Genomic DNA, 19,974 nt, shown 5'->3' with positions numbered 1-19,974 from the left:
GGCGGCATTGTGGGATGAAGCGGCCCGGACCGACCTTACACGTACTCTTACGTGAGACGGGTTCCACCGACTGACATGCACTTGATGCATAAGGTGGCTAGCGGGTGTCTGTCTCTCCCACTTTAGTCTGATCAGATTCGATGAAGAGGGTCCTTATGAAGGGTAAATAGCAATTGGCATATCACCGTTGTGGCTTTTGCGTAGGTAAGAAACGTTCTTGCTAGAAACCCATAGCAGCCACGTAAAACATGCAACAACAATTAGAGGACGTCTAACTTGTTTTTGCAGGGTATGCTATGTGATGTGATATGGCCAAAAGGATGTGATGAATGATATATGTGATGTATGAGATTGATCATGTTCTTGTAATAGGAATCACGACTTGCATGTCGATGAGTATGACAACCGGCAGGAGCCATAGGAGTTGTCTTAATTTATTGTATGACATGTGTGTCAATGAAAAACGCCATGTAATTACTTTACTTTATTGCTAACCGTTAGCCATAGTAGTAGAAGTAATAGTTGGCGAGACAACTTCATGAAGACACGATGATGGAGATCATGGTGTCATGCCGGTGACGAAGGTGATCATGCCGCGCCTCGAAGATGGAGATCAAAAGGCGCGAGATGATATTGGCCATATCATGTCACTTTATGATTTGCATGTGATGTTTGTCATGTTTACATCTTATTTGCTTAGAACGACGGTAGCATAAATAAGATGATCCCTCACTAAAATTTCAAGAGATGTGTTCCCCCTAACTGTGCATCGTTGCGAAGGTTCGTTGTTTCGAAGCACCACGTGATGATCGGGTGTGATAGATTCTAACGTTCGCATACAACGGGTGTTGACGAGCCTAGCATGTACAGACATGGCCTCGGAACACAAGCAGAACACTTAGGCTGACTTGACGAGCCTAGCATGTACAGACATGGCCTCGGAACACAAGAGACCGAAAGGTCGAACATGAGTCGTATAGTAAGATGCGGTCAACATGGAGATGTTCACCGATGATGACTAGTCCATCTCACATGATGATCGGACACGGCCTAGTTTGACTCGGATCATGTATCACTTAGATGACTAGAGGGATGTCTATCTGAGTGGGAGTTCATTAAATAATCAGATGAACTTAATTATCATGAACATAGTCAAAAGGTCTTTGCAAATAATGTCGTAGCTTACGCTTTAGTTCTACTAAGATATGTTCCTAGAGAAAATTTAGTTGAAAGTTGATAGTAGCAATTATGCGGACTGGGTTCGTAAACTGAGGATTGTCCTCACTGCTGCACAGAAGGCTTATGTCCTTAATGCACCGCTCGGTGTGCTGAACCTAGAGCGTCGTTTGTGGATGTTGCGAACATCTGACATACACGTTTTGATGACTACGTGATAGTTCAGTGCGTAATGTTGAACGGTTTAAAATTGTGGCACCAAAGACGGTTTTGAAACGTCGCAGAACATATGAGATGTTCCAAAGACTGAAATTGGGATTTCAGACTAGTGCCCACGTCAAGAGGTATGAGACCTCTGACAAGTTTCTTAATCCTGCAAACTAAGGGAGAAAAGCTCAATCGTTGAGCATGTGCTCAGATTGTCTGAGTACTACAATCACTTGAATTGAGTGGGAGTTAATCTTCCAGATGAGATAGTGATGGTTCTCCATAGTCACTGCCACCAAGCTATTAGAGCTTCGTGATGAACTATAACATATCAGGGATAGACATGATGATCCTTGAGCAAGTCGCGATGTTTGACACCGCGAAAGTAGAAATCAAGTAGGAGCATTAATTGTTGATGGTTAGTAAAACCACTAGTTTCTAGAAGAGCAAGGGCAAGAAGGGATACTTCATGAAACGGCAAATCAGTTGCTGCTCTAGTGAAGAAACCCAAGGTTGAACCCAAACCCGAGACTAAGTACTTCTGAAATGAGGGGAACGGTCACTGAAGCAGAACTACCCTAGATACTTCGTAGATGAGAAGGCTGGTAAGGTCGACAGAAGTATATTGGATATACATTATATTAATGTGTACTTTACTAGTACTCCTAGTAGCACCAGGGTATTAGATACCGGTTCGGTTGCTAAGTGTTAGTAACTCGAAATAAAAGCTGCAGAATAAACGAAGACTAGCTAAAGGTGAGATGACGATATGTGTTGGAAGTGTTTCCAAGGTTGATGTGATCAAGCATCACATTCTCCCTCTACCATCGAGATTAGGGTTAAACCTGAATAATTGTTATTTGGTGTTTGCGTTGAGCATAGACATGATTGGATTATGTTTATCGCAATACGGTTATTCATTAAAGGAGAATAATGGTTACTCTGTCTATTTGAATAATACCTTCAATGGTCTTGCACCTAAAGTGAATGGTTTATTGAATCTTGATCGTAGTGATACACATGTCCATGCCAAAAGATATAAGATAGTAATGATAGTACCACATACTTGTGGCATTTCCATTTGAGTCATATTGGTATAAATCGCATGAAGAAGCTCCATGTTGATGGATCTTTGGACTCACTCGTTTTTGAAAAGATTGAGACATGCGAACCATGTCTATTGGTGTATGCGCATGAAGAAACTCCATACAGATGGATCATTTGGACTCACTTGATTTTAAATCACTTGAGACATGCAAATCATACCACATGGGCAAGATGACTGAAAGGCCTCGTTTTCAGTGAGATGGAACAAGAGAGCAACTTGCTAGAAGTAACACATTTGATGTGTGCAAGTCCAATGAGTGTTGAGGCATGCAGTGGATATCGTTATGTTCTTACTTCACAGATGATTTGAGTAGATGCTGAGAATATTTACTTGATGAAACACAAGTCTGAATTATTGAAAGGTTCAAGTAATTTCATAGTGAAGTTGAAGATCGTCGTGACAAGAGGATAAAATGTCTATGATATGATCATAGAGATATCTGAGTTACGAGTTTGGCACACAATTAAGAAATTGTGGAAATTATTTCATGACTAATACCACCTGGAACACCATATTGTGATGGTGTGTTCGAACATCATAACTGCACCCTATTGGATATGGTGCATACCATGATGTCTCTTATCGAATTACAACTATCGTTTATGGGTTAGGCATTAGAGACAACCGCATTCACTTTAAATAGGGCACCACGCAATTCCGTTGAGACGACACCGTATGAACTATGGTTCAGAGAAACCTAAGCTGTCGTCTCTTAAAAGTTTGGGGCTGCGACGCTTATGTGAAAAAGTTTCAGGCTGATAAGCTCGAACCCAAAGCGGATAAATGCATCTTCATAGAATACCCAAAACAGTTGGGTATACCTCCTATTTCAGATCTGGAAGCAAAAGTGATTGTTTCTAGAAACAGGTCCTTTCTCGAGGAAAAGTTTCTCTCGAAAGAATTGAGTGGGAGGATGGTGGAGATTTGATGAGGTTATTGAACCGTCACTTCAACTAGTGTGTAGCAGGGCACAGGAAGTTGTTCCTGTGGCACCTATACCAATTGAAGTGGAAGCTTATGATAGTATCATGAAACTTCGGATCAAGTCACTACCAAACCTCATAGGACGACAAGGATGCATGCTACTTCAGAGTGGTACGTGATCCTGTCTTGGAAGTCATGTTGCTATACAACAATGAACCTACGAGCTATGGAGAAGCGATGGTGGGCCCGGATTCCGACGAATGGCTCGAGGCCATAAAACCTGAGAGAGGATCCATGTATGAAAACAAAGTATAGACTTTGAAAGAACTACTTGATGGTCGTAAGGCTGTTGGGTACAGATGGATTTTAAAGGGAAGACAGACAATGATGGTAAGTGTCACCATTAAGAAAGCTCGACTTGTCGTTAAGATGTTTTCCAGCAAGTTCAAGGAGTTGACTGCGATGAGACTTTCTCACTCGTAGCGATGCTAAGAGTCTGTTAGAATTATATTAGCAGTTACTGCATTATTTATGAAATCTTGCAGATAGGATGTCAAAACATTGTTTCCTCGATGATTTTCTTGAGGAAAGGTTGTATGTGATACAACCAGAAGGTTTTGTCAATCCTGAAAGATGCTAACAAGTATGCAAAGCTCCAGCAATCCTTCTAAGGATTGGAGTAAGCATCTCGGAGTTGGAATGAACGCTTTGATGAGATGATCAAAGATTTTGGGTTTATACAAAGTTCATGAGAAACTTGTATTTCCAAAGAAGTGAGTGGGAGCACTATAGAATTTCTGATGAGTATATGTTGTTGACATATTTTGATCAGAAATGATGTAGAATTTCTGGAAAGCATACAGGGTTATTTGAAAAGTGTTTTTCAATGGAAAACCTGGATTAAGCTACTTGAACATTGAGCATCAAGATCCATAAGGATAGATAAAAACGCTTAATAGTACTTTCAAATGAATACATACCATGACCAGATTTTGAAGGAGTTCAAAATAGATCAGCAAAGAAGGAGTTCTTGGCTGTGTTACAAGGTGTGAGTATTGAGTAAGACTCAAGACCTGACCATGGCAGAAGAGAGAGAAAGGACGAAGGCCGTCCCCTATGCTTTAGACGTAGGCTCTACAATATGCTATGCTGTGTACCGCACCTGAAGTGTGCCTTGCCATGAGTTAGTCAAGGGGTACAATAGTGATCCGGGAATGGATCACATGACGGCGGTCAAACTTGTCCTTAGTATCTAGTGGACTAAGGAATTTTCTCGATTATGGAGGTGGTAAAAGAGTTTGTCGTAAAGGGTTACGTCGATGCAAACTTTGACACTAATCCGGATGACTCTGAGTAGTAAACCGGATTCGTATAGTAGAGCAGTTATTTGGAATAGCTCCAAGTAGCGCGTGGTAGCTGCATCTACAAGATGACATAGAGATTTGTAAAGCACACACGGATCTGAAAGGTTCAGACCCGTTGACAAAAACCTCTCTCGTAAGCATAACATGATCAAACCCTAAAACTCATTGAGTGTTAATCACATGGTGATGTGAACTAGATTATTGACTCTAGTAAACTCTTGGGTATTAGTCACATGGCGATGTGAACTTTGAGTGTTAATCACATGGTGATGTGAACTAGATTATTAACTCTAGTGCAAGTGGGAGACTGTTAGAAATATGCCCTAGAGGCAATAATAAAATGGTTATTATTATATTTCCTTGTTCATGATAATTGTCTATTGTTCATGCTATAATTGTATTAACTGGAAACCGTAATACATGTGTGAATACATAGACCACAACATGTCCCTAGTAAGCCTCTAGTTGACTAGCTCGTTGATCAATAGATGGTTATAGTTTCCTGACCATGGACATTGGATGTGATTGATAACGGGATCACATCATTAGGAGAATGATGTGATGGACAAGACCCAATCCTAAGCATAGCACAAGATCGTGTAGTTCGTTTTGCTAGAGCTTTTCTAATGTCAAGTATCATTTCCTTAGACCATGAGATTGTGCAACTCCCGGATACCGTAGGAATGCTTTGGGTGTACCAAACATCACAACGTAACTGGGTGACTATAAAGGTGCACTACAGGTATCTCCGAAAGTGTCTGTTGGGTTGGCACGAATCGAGACTGGGATTTGTCACTCCGTATGACGGAGAGGTATCTCTGGGCCCACTCGGTAATGCATCATCATAATGAGCTCAATGTGACTAAGGAGTTAGCCACGGGATCATGCATTACGGTACGAGTAAAGTGACTTGTCGGTAACGAGATTGAACGAGGTATTGGGATACCGACGATCGAATCTCGGGCAAGTAACATACCATTGACAAAGCGAATTGTATACGGGATTGATTGAATCCTCGACATCGTGTTTCATCCGATGAGATCATCATGGAACATGTGGGAGCCAACATGGGTATCCAGATCCCACTGTTGGTTATTGACCGGAGAGTCGTCTCGGTCATGTCAGCATGTCTCCCGAACCCGTAGGGTCTACACACTTAAGGTTCGATGACGCTAGGGTTGTAGAGATATTAGTATGCGGAAATCCGAAAGTTGTTCGGAGTCCCGGATGAGATCCCGGACGTCACGAGGAGTTCCGGAATGGTCCGGAGGTGAAGAATTATATATAGGAAGTCCAGTTTCGGCCACCGGGAAAGTTTCGGGGGTCACCGGTATTATACCGGGACCACCGGAAGGGTCCCGGGGGTCCACCGGGTGGGGCCACCTATCCCGGAGGGCCCCATGGGCTGAAGTGGGAAGGGAACCAGCCCCTAGTGGGCTGGTGCGCCCCCCTTGGGCCTTCCCCTGCGCCTAGGGTTGGAAACCCTAGGGGTGGTGGCGCCCCACTTGGCTTGGGGGGCAAGCCACCCCCCCTTGGCCGCCGCCCCCCCTGGAGATTGGATCTCCCAGGGGCCAGCGCCCCCCCAGGTCCCCTATATATAGTGGAGGGGAGGGAGGGCAGCCACACCACAGCCCCTGGCGCCTCCCTCTCCCTCCCGTGACACCTCTCCCTCTCGCTGAGCTTAGCGAAGCCCTGCCGAGATCCCCGCTACTTCCACCACCACGCCGTCGTGCTGCTGGATCTCCATCAACCTCTCCTTCCCCCTTGCTGGATCAAGAAGGAGGAGACGTCGCTGCTCCGTACGTGTGTTGAACGCGGAGGTGCCGTCCGTTCGGCGCTAGGATCATCGGTGATTTGGATCATGACGAGTACGACTCCATCAACCCCGTTCACTTGAACGCTTCCGCTCGCGATCTACAAGGGTATGTAGATGCATTCCTCTCTCTCGTTGCTAGATGACTCCATAGATTGATTTTGGTGATGCGTAGAAAATTTTGAATTACTGCTACGTTCACCAACAAATTTATAGGGTAAAGAGGGGGTGCGGGAGGCCACCGAGGTGGGCACAACCCACCTGGGCGCGCCTGGGCCCCCAGGCGCGCCCTGGTGGGTTGTGCCCCCCTCGGGGCACCCCCAGGTGCTGCTCTGGCCCATCTTGGGTGTTCTGGTCCATAAAAAATCTCTAGCAAGTTTCGCGGTGTTTGGACTCTGTTTGATATTGATTTCCTGCGATGTAAAAAACAAGCAAAAAACAGCAACTGGCACTGGGCACTGGGTCAATAGGTTAGTCCGAAAAAATGATGTAAAGTTGCTATAAAATGATTATAAAACATCCAAGAATGATAATAAAACAGCATGAATACTTTATAAATTATAGATACGTTGGAGACGTATCAGCATCCCCAAGCTTAATTCCTACTCGTCCTCGAGTAGGTAAATGATAAAAGAAATAATTTGTGAAGTGTGAATGCTAGCAAAGTGCATAAGTTTGATCAATGACAATTTCAATCACTTTTCCTAGCATCATAACAACAATTCTTTCTTATAAAACTTCTCATGTTATAGTGGCAACTGATTCACATGTTAAGGTTCAAACAATGAATTCTCTTGAAACTCAACAACCTATGTTCTCAGTCACCAAGAATTTAATTCAAATTATTCAACAAAGTTTAAGTAAGAGCTCCACATACTCAACCATCATATAGTCTTCTATGATTGCTAACACTCATCGCATACACATGAGCAAAACATTTCAACCGAACACATAGAAAGATAGGGGCTTATTGTTTTGCCTCCAAACGTTTCGGATCCTTCTTGCCGTCGTTGTCATCCTCTTTGGGTGTGTCTACCATGTACACGTCATATGTGGAGGTGGCCGTCCAACGTCCGGTAAATGGAGGGTCTTGGCCTTATTCGTCTCCGGCATCGTCGTCCATGCCGTCGATGTCTTCGGAGGCGTAGTCCAGCATGTCGGTTAAATCTTCGACGGTGGCTATGAAGTGGGTGGTGGGTGGGACGTAAAATTCCCCGCTCTCAGCCCCTAATCCGGGCTGGGCATAATTCGGAAGCGATTCCTCTGTAATGGTGAGGGATCGCATTAAGTCCAGAGCCTCGTTTAGGAGCGGGGTTTGGATAGAGAAACGAGAGTCCGCAGGGCTGACCGGGGTGAGAGCCTCCTGGACGCGCCCATTTGACGCGGACCTCGAGAGTCCGGATTTGAAGTCCGAGGGAGAGTCCGACACTTTAGCGACAAGGGGAGCCCGGTTCGTCTTCGGGTTTGCCGATGACGCAGTCCCCTCCGGATCTCCGGTAACAAGTTCCATAACTGCAGAGAGTCCGGCGGGCTCTAAACTCCCGTCTTCGGACCTGGTAGTCTGCTCTGGATCTAAGGCCAGAGCGGCGGTCAGGGTCGCGAACCCTCCGAAGATCAAGTCTCCTCGGATATCAGCGACATAGTTCAGATTTCCAAAACTGATCTGATGACCAGGGGCGTAGTTGTTGATCTGCTCAAGGTGGCCAGTCGAGTTGGCACGCAGTGCGAAGCCGCCGAATATGAAAATTTGGCCGGGGAGGAAAGTCTCCCTCGAGACGGCATCGTTGTGGATGATCGAACGAGCCATCGATCCTTCCGTCGACAGCACAGAGGAACTCTCAATGAAAGCACCAATGTCGGTGTCAAAACCGGTCGATCTCGGGTAGGGGGTCCGGAACTGTGCGTCTGAGGATCGAAGGTAACAGGAGGCAGGGGACACGATGTTTACCCAGGTTCGGGCTCTCTTAATGGAAGTAATACCCTACTTCCTGATTGATAGACTTTGATGAGTATAGGGGTTACAAGAGTTGATCTACCTCGAGATCGTAATGGCTAAACCCTAGATGTCTAGCCTGTATGATTGTGATTGCCTCTACGGACTAAACGCTCCGGTTTATATAGACACCGGAGGGGCCTAGGGTTATACAGAGTCGGTTTACAGAGAAAGGAATCTTCATATCCGAACACCAAGCTTGCCATCCACGCAAAGGAGAGTCCCATCCGGACACGGGGGAAAGCCTTTTATCTTGTATCTTCACGGCCCACCAGTCCGGCCCACGTCACATAGCCCGGACGCCCGGGGACCCCCTAATCCAGGACTCCCTCACTGGGTCAATAGGTTAGTCCCAAAAAATGATATAAAGTTGCTATAAAATGATTGTAAAACATCCAAGAATGATAATAAAATAGCATGAATACTTCATAAATTATAGATACGTTGGAGACGTATCACCACATTTTCTCTACTCTGCTGCTGCTGCTGCTGATGTTAATGCTCACATAAATCTACATCGAGGATCTATCTAATCCGTCCCCGATGGACAAACTTGAGAAGGATCAAATCCTGGAAGACTGGCTCAAAGAAGAAGCTCGCCATCCAGGATCCAGCCCAACGCGACCCTTTGGAGAACTAAAATCCTACCTATCTACTAGACTGAGCTGAGGGCGCCAGGATTCCCCTCCCTGCCACCAGCTGTTGGAGCAACAACCAGAGGGGAGGCAAATCCACTAGCTCGCCGACAAAGATCGAGGGGAGAAAGGCTTTTCCCTAGTTGCCTTGCGAGAGGGGAAAGAAAAACACGTAGTAGTCTAAGTCTCTATTTGCAATTGTTGCTAACATACTACAATGCATGATCATGCATGCATGAAAACACTTGGTTGCTCTCTCACCCACTAAACCCGTCCCTTAATTGCCTCGTTCTGCAACACGCGCGCATATGATATATTGATCATTGCTATGGCCGATGATAATGTTGCATCCAACGTTAAGGAAATACTTGACAACTTCTCTACCACCACTGGTTTCAATATAAACTTCACCAAAACAACATTCATTGTCTTGAACATTTCACCTTCCCAGTTTACTACCATGGCAGCAACTTTGGGCATGGGACATTGATGGGTTGAAGAGGAGAGGTTATTGTGGTCGATGGCGCGGGGCATAAGGGATTGAACTGAGTGGCGTATGTGGACCGTGAGGCTCTCTGTTGAAATCACCGAGGAGCATGACTATATAATAGATTGTATTATATCATACTGTGCCCACTGGAAATGATTTCTTAATTAAGGGTCGTGAAGGTGACGGTGAGATCTTTCTAATTTGCGTGAGATGTTCTAAACTATTTCTACTTTTTTGTTAGCTCATGAATTAACTTTATGATACATATCACGGAGGCCAAGTACATGGTCTCTACCACCTGTCTTTGACCAATATTTAATATTAAACAAGGAATATTATGTATCTATATTTTAACAAGATAATGGTTATGAATGAACAAGCGGGAGAATATCATTACATAAGAAATGAATTACATATATTACATTGATTATTTATGGAGGTTTATAAATGCAAGGAACTATTTTGGAGTACCATCTTAAATATGAACTCTAAATTTGTTTAGAAAATCTCAAGCAACTCACACTTGTGTCTAATGCATAAGGCAAAACACACACCCGATTAAACTCCAAAAAATATGCATCTATTGTTTTTTATATTTGTTCATCAAAGTGAAAAGGGAGAAATATGGATGCCATTTATTCCATTGAGGCCTTTAAAAAATATTGTAGATCAAGTATTATTTCAATTCCATCGAGTCATGGATAATCTCAATTAGACAAAACAACACGTCAAGGCATACTAAAGAAAATATAGATCAATGAGTTCAACATTATTTCCTCCATCGCAAAAGCAAGTTAGATTGCACTAGCCCATGGTGTTCTTCTTCTTTGATGACCTCGTGAATCATAGACCCGAGAATCTTAATCCCCTTGGGCACAAACATATCAACACCAACACTCATGAGCACCTCCATGGTATGACCATCAGCTGATATCCCAACAATCTTCACAATAGTTTAACCAAAGAGTGGATAATCACAAGTGTCAGTCGAGCAATAAAAAAATTGTTTTCAATTTTATCCTACATAAAACAAAGTTTTGTTTAGACAAGTACATTACATAAACTTCTAAGCACACTGATATAACTAAAGGGGAGACGAAAGTTCCTCGGGACCAATCATGTCCTTATCACACAAAACAACGTCAAGCTTCTTCAATGAAGTAATAGGTCAACTCCTTATTTCCCATATATAGCCATGGTACGTGTGACAAAAAGCGAGGTATAGCCCTCGTGGAAACAATAAATTGCTCTACTACTTAAGCCTAGAGCAATTAGTATATGCCTTGTTTGGTTTGGCGGCTTTCTCGTTGGCCTAGCAATTAGTATTGATTGGCCTGTCCCGGAGAATAGCCTAGTCATGGACTGGAATAATATTGCTCATACACACGACAACATAGTTCCACTCACTAAAAGTGTCGACAACATCATTCCCAAATCCTCCTGGATTCTGGAAGGCATCAGCGACCTCGACCATGCGGACTAGTGCAGGGGGCGGTGATGTCAATTGTACCCATGCAGCGTCAAACAACCATCTGTGATGTTTGGATCTACGGATGAACAAATGCCAGTGATGTGAGGCAGGCTCTGACTGCCTAACTAGATGTCCTCATGGAAGTGCAAAAAAGCAACTCCAATCTATTTTTCCCTAATAATAAAGTGTCTACTGCTTCTGGTCGTACGTCACGAAAATTACCCCTAAAGTTGATAGAAATTACCCACCAATGCCACCCGTAAGTGACAAAAATAATTCTTTTTTATTAGGTGACCGCCGGTTGCATTAGGATCATTTACAGCTAGGCCCACTGGCGGAGCTACACCAAGGACCGATGGGCCATGGCCCGTCCAGCCCATGGTCCAAACACTGAAGAGTATATGGAAAACTGGGCCTTGTTGAGAGAAAAAATCTGCGTTTTCTTCAGGTTGGGCTTCCTTGGCCCGCCCAACAATTTCTGGGTAGCTCCGCCACTGGCTAGGCCCTGACATTATCACAACTACACAAGCAGCCTACTGGCTAGGGTGTTGCTCTCCTATCTGGGAGAGCTGGGTTTGATCCCAGGTTCTTACTCTTTTTTGCTGCCTTTTCTCCACGAATATCTATAGTATGATATTATCTTGGCCCAGCTACTTTTTTTTACCTTTTTTTATTTTATGCAGATTCCAGTATTTGTTGAAATTATCATATCTTTTAAACGATAACTCCAAATTTAATATGTTATATGTGAAAATCGCTCAAAATATATAGATTCTATATGATATTATCTTGCAAAATGCGTTATATATGAAGAGATGGTGTAAAACGCGTTTAAGAAAACCCTTTTTAAAGATCTTTTCACGGTGCAAATTTCAAACATTCTTTCAACATAAAAATAATGTCGTGGTATGAGGCTCTTTAATCGTCATATGAAAACCATATCAAAAGTATTGTATCTGTAACATGCTTCTTAATGTAGTACTACTTACATGAATTTATGTTGGCACCATTCGGATGTTCTTCCGCCGTGTTGATGGTTATTTCGATGGACACACCAATTAACTCTCCCGTTGCAGCGCACGGGCATATGTGCACCTACTAATAAAGCAATGTGCGTTTCTCCGATTTTTTCAGTCGTTCACCGTCGAAAATTATTTTTCTATCTCTAGGTGGTACTAAATTTTTGTGCGTCCGTCTGTTTTTTTAGCAATCTAGAAATTTCGTACTTGCCCCGCACATGCCATGGCCCAGCGAATCCAGCCCACTTATTTGCCTGCCAATGTAGCTGAAAAAGCTTATTTCCCGCCCGGTGCTACAAATAGTCGGAGTTTGCACAGGGCATCCAAGACTGGGCCGACCCATTTTGTTTTTCTGTCCAATAATTTGTTTACATTATTTTGTAATTCAAATTTTTCAAAAAGGTTCAGAATTTATTTTTTTGTCAAATTTTCGAAAAATGTTCGAATTACAATATTGTCTTCCCCTTTTTTAAAGATGCTTGGAACATTAATTTATTTTCTCATTTCAATTTTTCTTTCAAATTCATAAATATTCCAAAATTGTTTGGGATTTAAAAACATGTATTTAAAAATTATTCGAAATTTAAAATATATTATTATTTTAGTAAAATATTCACAGATTCAAAATAATGTCTGCGTTTAAAAACTCATTTTATAAAATTATTCTGAATGTTTAAAACATGTTTTTTTTCAAAAGTCGGTGAAAAATTAAAAAATAATTGGGTTTTGATAAAAGTTTCATGTCTTCAGAGAATGATGTTGTTTCAAATTTTGTTCATATTTTTTCCAAAATGGATGGAATATTAAAAGCATTGTTCGTAATTAAAAAAATGTTCATGTTTCCAAGAATATTCGGCAATTCATATTTTTTAAAAGGTTCAAAAAATATTATAAATCCGACGTTGCACTATGTTCTTAAATATTCACGCTGGTTTTTTGGTTTTTTGATTGCATTGGCTAGAGCATGCATTTCTATATGATATCAGAGCCAAGAGGTCTTGAGTTCAAGACCCGGCTGGCGCAATTATATTGCAGCCCACTTTCGGTCCACGTTTAGGCCCGAGAGAGCCACACGTGAGGGGGAGTGTTGACGTACAATGTGCTGCCTAGTCTCTTCCATCAGATCGGTCTTTTGGTTGCATTGGCTAGAGCATGCACTTCTACAGCGCCAACATGAATGACATGAGCGCCACAGTCAGGAGTTGCGTCGACGAGCAAACTAGGAGCATAGTTTTAAATAGCCAACTATAGCTCCGCTATAGCCTTTTCAACAGGGTGCTGCTAAATGGTCGCCTTCATAAATAGCCTGCTATAGCTGATTTGTAGGCCCGCCGTTATTTTCCATAGCCCGCTATTTAAAACATTGACTAGAAGTGACGGTTAACCAGGAATGCTATGTGGATTAGTTATAGCGTCCTGCCTCAAAGGACTGGCCACACCGACTTATGAAAGGCCACGTACGAGCGGATCATTGGCAGTGACGAAGCATGGGGGCGAGCTAGGGCCATGGCTGCCCCATGGCAATCTATTTTCTGAAACAACCTTAGATTGTTAGTTCAAAGTGTTCTAAATTTGTATGTTTGCTCCTCCCTTAACATTTTATCTCTTCCATTGGTCCCTCTTTAATATGTTTACTGGCTCCGTCCCTGATCATTGACACCTCCAAGGCCAACTCGCTCATTTTCTTCAACTACAAGCAGATCCTCTACAAATTTGACAAGAATATCTACCTTGATTCTCATCCATGCCTAGACGACCAACCCTTAATTTGACTCAAAAATGGTTCTTTTCATGTTATGTGAGTAGCCTGTTGGTAACACATAATAGAGTAATTATAGCGGCCTTGGCTCCATGCAAAGGATGTAGTTGACCGATTCATGTTCGTGTTTATCATTTTCTTTCGTTGCAATGCACGGACATATGTACTAGCATTTTTAAAGAAAAAACTAGACATGAAAAATCTCTGAAAATATAGCCCCCATGACCCCATTCAAACAGGCCCTCCTACTCTTTTTTTGAGAATCTTTTTTTTTGACAGGCCCTCCTACATGAAACATTATTGAATTGTATTTCTATACGTGCACGGGGTACGTACGCATTCCTCATCTTTATCCTACGAGCCGCGTAGGATAGCTTTGACCCATCACCACAAAAATCATTTCTTTAATAAATGCGCTGACGAGAAACCCAATCCCGTACTCGTGCGGAAACCGCAAAAAAGGAGGCGCAGAAGCTCACGGAAACACAGAAAGAAAGAAATAAACAAATCCGCGACGAACCAAACGCCAAAGCGACCCATCTCCTCCCTTCCGATCCGCCATCTCCATCTCCCTCTTCTGTTCCCGTCCCGTCTCCGCTAGTCCCCCTTCCCAGCGAGACAGCAGCGCAAACCCTCCCTCGCCCACCTGCCGCCGCCCCGATTCGCCGCCTAGGTCCGTCCGGCGAGGGAGGGTGGGAGGAGCGGCGGCTGGTGGCCATGTGGCCCGGCTGCGGCGGCCGCTTCTACTGGGCGCCCGCGCCGCCGTCGGGGGCGCGGGGCGTCGTGGTCGTGTTCGCGTGGGTGTGGAGCGACGAGGCGCAGCTGCGGCCGTTCGTCGAGCTCTACGCCTCGCTCGGCTGGCGCTGCCTCGTCTGCCACCCCGACCTCGTATCGCTGTGAGTGGCGCTGCTTCCCCCATCCTCCCTCCCTCGCTCCTTTCCACTTGTTGCTTGTGCTAGCCGTTAAATTCGGGAGATCTGTTGCACGTCCGGGCTCGTAGAAGTGGCCGCCTGTAGCTCTGCGGCCTCATGGTCATTGATGCGGTTAAGTTTAATTTTAGAGATTCTGAGATTGGTCACTGATGCTGTAGCTGCGGTTAGGTTTAATTTTAGAGATTCTGGGATTGGTCATTGATTTCGTAGCTGCGGTTAGGCTTGATTTGAGATTGGTCGCTCATTTTGTGTCTACCCGAATCATTGGGGACGAGGCTTTATCCTTCAGGTTTAGCTTGTTATGAAAATTTCTCTGGAGTTCGATTAGTTGATGGGCAGTGTTCGATCGGTCACTCGATTCATCACTGCATGTTACTAGTTCTCTTAGTTTGAGAATCTCTGTAACTGTGCAATTTATACTCTTCTATATTTTGCATGGTTTATCTTGTCGCTTTGTGCGCTTTTTGGTAAATATACCTACGTACCTGCAGCATGCGAGCGGTTAGCGTCTTAGCGATCTTGTGTGTTTGGGGTTTGGTTAGGCTTTGAGATTTGGTAAAGCTATATTTATTGGAGGATAATGGAAGGTTTTGCATTGTGGTACTTGGATTTTTGTGCAATTGAGGATGCGAAAAATTGAAGGTATCAATTTTAGTAGTAAGTAAAATGAAACACAAGAATATTGAACCTTCTGAAACTACTAGTATGTTGAACTAGCAAAAGGAGCTAAAATAACATATGGATTGCTTCAATATGTTAAGAATGTTTGGTACATTCATCCAGAGTTTTGTTGCCTGAACACAGTTTGTGCATCTGCAAGCTTGGTAGTCATTTATGTAGTTTGTGTAGAGACCTCAGAGTAATTTTATTGAATAGCATTAGCAAATTAAGTGCATCAAATCAGATGTTGCTGGAGGTAGAGGGTCTTCATCAGCATCATCTGTTGCTGGTAGAGCTATAGGCTTCATTCAGCAGGGTATTTCACCTACAATGACACTTGAGTGAGTACCATTGTAACACTAGGTCACTAGCAATGGAGTTCCTTGCATCGTGCTTCAGTTATCTACTTATCTTATACTTGAAGGGCTATGGTGTAAACTTGCATATGGGGTCTTCTGCAGTCTGCACCGTTAGGTTCCTATTTACACCTAATGGCGCTATACTGATTCTTTTCTTCTTCCAGGTATCTCTCTGAGAAAGCAGCAACATTGGCATGTGGTGTTATTAGTGAGCTGGCAAAGGTACATCTTTTTTTCTTGGTTGTTGTACTCCACAAATACCATGTTGTATAGTAAGCATTAACAACTCTATTGTTCAAATGAAGAAAATAATACTCCCTCCGCCCGGAAATACTTGTCGGAGAAATGTATATATACATCCATTTCTTCGACAAGTATTTCCGGTCGGAGGGAGTAAGTAACTATGTTACTTGTTGTTTTAGTCAATGATCATGTTGTATTTAGCCTACTCCAGCACTGACACTATTTTGTACTCCCTGCTTCCCAAAATCTTGGGCGTATTAAATTCTGCATGCAATTCCATAATATAGGACGCACAGTTACAGCCTCACCAACGATTAGCTACTTTTGTGGAAAAAAAGAAAGCACGTACGAGCATCTAGTGCGGTTACCTTTCATCGTTTGAGATTGGATCGGTCAACAAAGAGTGGGACAAAGGAGATCGTGCATGCTCCACCGTTTTCTTTCAGTTACCTCTGTGCGATGGCTCACGTAAGAATCAATGGGTTAATTTTCGTGCTAATACCTAATACGCCCAACATTTTGAGAAGGAGGGAGTGATACACATGTGACTTTCTCTTTTTGCTCCTTAATCATCCAAATGATTTATATACAAAAAATGTATAGATGTAAGAACCCCTGGCAGAACGCATGAAGTTAGAGTTTGACCCTTCACCCCTTTCCATTTATTTTATACTTTGTGTCCAAGCGGCAACCTCTACATAATCTTCTTGCTGGTTTAGAGTCTGAAATATTTGCATATTGACATATTATAAACTTTCTGTATTGTTTAGAAGAATGCATATAAGCTCTCGTGGAATGGGACTTCTGTTTACTATCTTTCCACTTGGTTGCAGTTAATTATTTTTATAATTTTTGCTTTTAACTATGTGAAATGCTGGCGTTTCAGGAATTGAAAGTAAAGCCATTGCCAACTGTGCTTGCTTCTTTTTCTGGTGGCTCAAAGGGATGCATGTACAAGGTTATTCAGGTGCATGCTTGTTCAGTTCTTCCTTTTTGCCACCTCATCGTACATATCATCTATTTGCCTATCCCCTTTCACAGTTTAAATGACTAAACTTGATTGGTTTCGCAGTTACTAGACGGAAGATGTGAAGGAGATGCAACGGTGGTATGTTTTTTCTATCCTTTCTCTTCTCCTGAAGTTTACATATACATTTCTCTTTGTTGCAAGGATAATGGGAACCTATTTAAAAACCATATCTATGTCAATTGTGAAGTGCATATACTAGGTTTTGTTTTCTTCCATTTGCATGTACTGTGTAGCAATTTGCTCATTCTGTTGAAGTTGTTTTCTAAGACATTGTCATTATGTTGTCATTATGTTCTGACTAGGCATGTTTTCAGCTGCATATATTCGATCTCTTGAACATACTTGGAAGTCTCTCATCATCATTCTATGTTTAAGTCCTCATTTTCTTTGCCATTTTCATCATGTTTTGACTTAGCATATTATCAGCTGAGGATTTGTTGGCAAACATCTTAAACATTATTGATGTAAATTTTCCATTATGTAGAAGGACTATCGGTTAGTTAGAAACTGTATCTCTGGCCAAATTTATGACTCTGGTCCAGTGGATTTTTTGAGCGATGTGGGCACACAGTTTCTTCAAAATCCTGTGATTGGCGCTTCAGCTCAACCATCCATGCTACGTTCCTTGATGGCAAAGGCTTTGGCATCTGGAATGGATACTCTCTTCCCAAGCAGAATTGAAGCTCAGCGTGCAGAATATTGGCACACGCTATACTCATCAGCAGTAAGTCTGGTTTGCCTTTGTGATTTTTGCAGATCATCTTCACTAGCCACACCAATTAACTTTTAACTGTTCATCCAGGGGTTGGGTTCAGTTCTTATATTTTGCTCGGAAGGCGATGATCTTGCTCCATGCCATGTTGTCTGTGGTTTCGCCAGGCGTTTGGTCGAGCTAGGCACAGATGTTAAAGTAATCAAGTGGAGTGATTCCCCTCATGTTGGTACGCCTTCATTTTATCTGCAGTGTCTGGTTTTATTAGATAGGATTACCGAGTACTAACTTAAAATGTGAAATATATTACTAGTAGAAACATGTATTTGCACAATTATTGTCATGGCGGTTTCCATTCCAAGACCTTCATTAATATCATATTTGGATTTGTTAATTGCAGAGATTGTCCGACAGATATGAAAACAACTTCATGTCTATACGCTTAGGTCTTAGAGACCTAGATGACAGTAGAAGACAATGGATCAAGCATTTGCATCATCTTGCCTAACAATATTTTCCATCCATTTTAGAATTTCTAATTTATCGAAGAAGACAATACTAAGCTCAAGTGTTTGATCTGACTATTTGATTGAATGTTTATACTCCTTGTCATGAGGGCGAATACAATATTATCTCAGAGTTTAATATTACAAAGCTACATATTTGGTTATTTATGTTAAGTTCCATCATTTAAATCCTTGATATCTTCTCTGCTGGGAGTCATCATTGCAGATTTCATTCACAACCAATTTTTTATATATATCCTGCAGGCCATTACAAGTTGCATGAAGCGGAATACAGAACTGCTGTAGATGATATACTGAAGAAAGCTCTTGTCACCTTCTGCCACAGAAGCCAGCTGAAGGGCACCAGTGCTGCATGGGATCAGGAGTACAAGATAGCGCACTGTGTGTGCAATCTACACAATGTGGCCGCCAATTCAAATGAGAGCCTGAGAAGGGTAGCCAACAGTCCCAGCGACCATTTCTTCTTGCCAAGTTCAAAGGACCATCATGATTCTAGGGAACCAGATTCTCTTGTTGAGGAGCAGAAACGGTCACTACCCTATCCAGCCAGGATGGAGCCTCAAGGAGTCCTTGGCCAAATTATGTTTGATGTCTGTGTTCCTAAAAATGTTGAAGGATGGGACATCAAGCCAACAGTGTCTCCAAATGGACGACCAACGCTGGCTTCTGCACGGCAGCTGGGTCCGTTCAATCCCATCAAGTACCTCCGCCGTTCAAGGCTATAGTTTGTGTTTGCTGCAAAGAAGAGTTTTTGTATATAATGGAGGCAATATGTTAAATACCGATTATGAGCAAGCTTTTCAGCTATGTAAGTTCCCTCAATATTTGACTTATTAGATGTTTCTTTTTATGCCTTTTGGCAAGAGGATGTACATATCCTATGTATATTTTACTGGTGTATGTTAGAAGGGAGTTGGCATAGGTTCTAGCAAAGCTGTTAAGGTGTGCTAACAATATAGGGAAGGGACTGCATTATTATTGCCTTGTAAGTTTATTTATGTCTAATATGACCTAAGCTAACTATCAGGAGAACCATTTTTTTTTTCTTTTGAACCTATGCTGCTGCTTAGCGTTTCGCTGTTATTATCACTGTTCCATAAATAACTTTGTGGTCTATTCATTATTTTTTTTGCGGGTGTTATTCATTATTAATGTGCTCTTGGTACCTGGGATGTTTCTTTCATATCTTTGACTCAGCATTTATGTTCAGTGTTGTGGTTCTACTTCACCATGTGCTATCATAGGTGTTGCTTACTGGTTCAGATGAGGATTATTTGTCCAGCGACGGCACTTCCGTATCTCTTTTGTCTTTTCACGACATGATCTTGAAGATAATTTCGCTAATTTAAGAATCTGTAAAACTCATTCGGTCCTTGCTCACTCATTTCTTTGTTGGAAAGGCTAAATTATTCGATGCACAACAACTTTTTTGACCATTGAGATCGTCTTATGGAGTACTACTACTCTGACTGTCCGGTTTCCTCGGAAACAGCCCACTCTCTATGCCGAAGTTACAGAAACTTGCGAGCATTTTTCTCGAGCTCTAGTTCCT

The 19,974-nt window shown here is 42.6% G+C and overlaps 1 protein-coding gene across 1 annotated transcript; it reads left to right on the top strand.

The window, feature by feature from the left end:
* Nucleotides 1–14,406: 14,406 nt before the first annotated feature.
* Nucleotides 14,407–19,448, top strand: LOC109739109 (uncharacterized). The gene is made up of 7 exons (XM_020298196.4): nt 14,407–14,855; nt 16,075–16,132; nt 17,040–17,120; nt 17,226–17,261; nt 17,668–17,907; nt 17,986–18,124; nt 18,666–19,448. Exons 1-7 carry the CDS (start codon nt 14,677–14,679, stop codon nt 19,145–19,147), a joined length of 1,215 nt encoding a protein of 404 aa, XP_020153785.1. The 5' UTR covers nt 14,407–14,676; the 3' UTR covers nt 19,148–19,448.
* The last annotated feature ends 526 nt before the right edge of the window (nt 19,449–19,974 follow it).

The sequence above is a fragment of the Aegilops tauschii genome, chromosome 7 (assembly GCF_002575655.3).
Source record: "Aegilops tauschii subsp. strangulata cultivar AL8/78 chromosome 7, Aet v6.0, whole genome shotgun sequence".
Taxonomy (NCBI): domain Eukaryota; kingdom Viridiplantae; phylum Streptophyta; class Magnoliopsida; order Poales; family Poaceae; genus Aegilops; species Aegilops tauschii.
Note: the sequence above shows the minus strand (reverse complement) of the source record. Positions and strands in the feature narration are given on the sequence as shown.